Source organism: Acanthisitta chloris, unplaced genomic scaffold (assembly GCF_000695815.1).
Source record: "Acanthisitta chloris isolate BGI_N310 unplaced genomic scaffold, ASM69581v1 scaffold7269, whole genome shotgun sequence".
In the NCBI taxonomy this organism is placed as follows: Eukaryota; Metazoa; Chordata; class Aves; order Passeriformes; family Acanthisittidae; genus Acanthisitta; species Acanthisitta chloris.
This window is the reverse complement of record NW_008689812.1, coordinates 1,750-3,795: the sequence shown is the minus strand read 5'-3', so window position 1 is coordinate 3,795 and position 2,046 is coordinate 1,750. Positions and strand designations below refer to the sequence as shown.

The 2,046-nt window shown below is 39.9% G+C and overlaps 1 protein-coding gene across 1 annotated transcript in view; it reads right to left on the bottom strand.

The window, feature by feature from the left end:
• The window catches only part of MLIP (muscular LMNA-interacting protein), a gene marked incomplete at both ends in the record, with an annotated part of 49,551 nt that extends 48,416 nt beyond the window's left edge, over nucleotides 1-1,135 (bottom strand). The window contains one exon of the mRNA XM_009081569.1: nucleotides 977-1,135. Coding sequence (XP_009079817.1) covers nucleotides 977-1,135 — 159 coding nt within the window. The remainder of the gene's footprint in view (nucleotides 1-976) is intronic.
• Nucleotides 1,136-2,046: the final 911 nt, after the last annotated feature.

Genomic DNA, 2,046 nt, shown 5'->3' with positions numbered 1-2,046 from the left:
TTCCCTGGAGCCCCTTCAGATCCTGGAAGGTTGCTATGATGGATGACAGGAAGATCTGATTCTGCTTTACCCAGGGTGCTGCTTGCAGCCAAACCAATACTGAGTGGCTAGAAATGTAACTAATGAATTAAACATCCTGAGGGTAATATTCCAGTGAATGTCTCTTCAAACATCCATTCTCTGCCCAGACCTAAGCCTGTTTTAGGTAGATAGGGCACTGAAAATGCTGGAGCATGTTCAGGTCAGAGGGTTGTGAACTCCTATGAAAACTTTATTACATTGAAGAGCACCCAGCACTGCAGTCCCAGCAGTGTCCCAGGGAAGGAGCTGTTACACTAGAGCAGAATTACCATAAGTGTTAATATTAACCTGAGGGTTGCAATAGCCTTTCAAGCAGCATGGAATAAAATCAGAGGCCATTAAACGTTATGGGGCAGGAAAGGAATAGCAACACTGTGGGTTGACTAAAGGAAGAAGAGTCAGGAATGTTGTGCTGCTGACTTCACCTTCGCAGGAAATCACAGGGACAAGCTTTCAAAAATAAAAAGCTTCCACTTTCATGCATTACTATGCAGCTATGAAAGGGATTGGCACCTTTGCTGGAAGCCACAGCACTGGCACTTGCTGAAATCAGGATCCAGTAAGCAACTCTTGGTGGTTTCCCATGTGATTACACTCCTCACACACCACCCTTGCTGTCATGAAGATCAGGAAGGAATCCCCCCTTGTCTGCCAAGAATATAGCATTGCATGACTGACAGAGGACAGTATTGAGAAGGGCAAGGGTTCCTTTCCAATATAAGCTCTGCCAAAGGCAAAACAAGCTATTGAGCAGGCATCAGCCTTCTCTTGCACAATGATTCTACATCTTGGTAATTGACAAGCCAAGAAACCATTCAAGGTAAAGAGCTTCAGTTCAGCAATGCTCAGAATGAACTTTTCTGTTTCTTTTGAAAGAGCAGGAAAATTAATCTACCTTATTTACAATTTCTTGATGGCTCAGATCCTTTGGGTCCTCTGGGATTGTCACAAGGAACTTAGAGATATCCACAACCTCAAAATGAGTTGGAAGTCGTCCAATGGATGGTACAAACGTGAAGGTCAATGGTTTGGTTCCAGATTCTTGAGAAGTGACCTACAAAACACATAATTAGTTCAACTTTCCTTTGTCCAAATAAAGATGATATTTCTCAGAGCTGAAATAACACAAAATAATTTATCTAGGTAACTTGCAAGCTTTTCATTATCTATACTGGTCCTTGGTTTGGGTTGGCTTTTTTAATCAGGTCATTCTGTACTAAGGTCTTCTCTAAGAGACAAAATACTGCCTTGACTATACCTATCAACATCCTATATATTCTAGTGGTGTGGCACAGCAGACAGGAGAACATTTAATAGTTTGTTATTCTTTCAATTTTCCATAACAGGATCAGAAAACAATATTCAGTTCATTTTAAGGCTGTTTTTATCTTTGTTTAACTCCACTTTCGTAGAACAACAATTTAATTATACCAGTGTATCTGGGCATATTATAGCCCCTAGAGTATTTGCTTAACAACTCAAACCAAATTGGAAAAACCTTTACTCTGCAAAAAGAAGCAAAACATGTACACATTTTCTAATGCAAATGCAGCTAGTTCTGAACAATATCTGGGGTGAATTCTGATTCCAGTGTCTTCTCCCATTTTCTTTGGGCCATTCTGCCACATACACCCACTAATTGTGTTTCATTTCTCTCTCCCCATGTTGCATTCCTTGCTAGGACTATGCATGTAGGGCTTGAATGCACCAAAGAGAAGAGAAACGTGTTCAAATGCCCCAAACTAATGAACCTGACATGCTGATTTCCCCACTGCTTGTGGGTATAAAAAGTCTTTCTTTCTGATTTAAAACTATGGAGTGTATTCATTTTCCTTTGTTTTATCATCTGATTTAAAGCCTATGGGAATTAATTCTGTTTTCAATGAAATCTAATGTGCAGAGGTTTGAACAGTATTGAATCATACAGGAAAACAGGATTATTGCTTTGGCTCTCTTTTTTTTTTT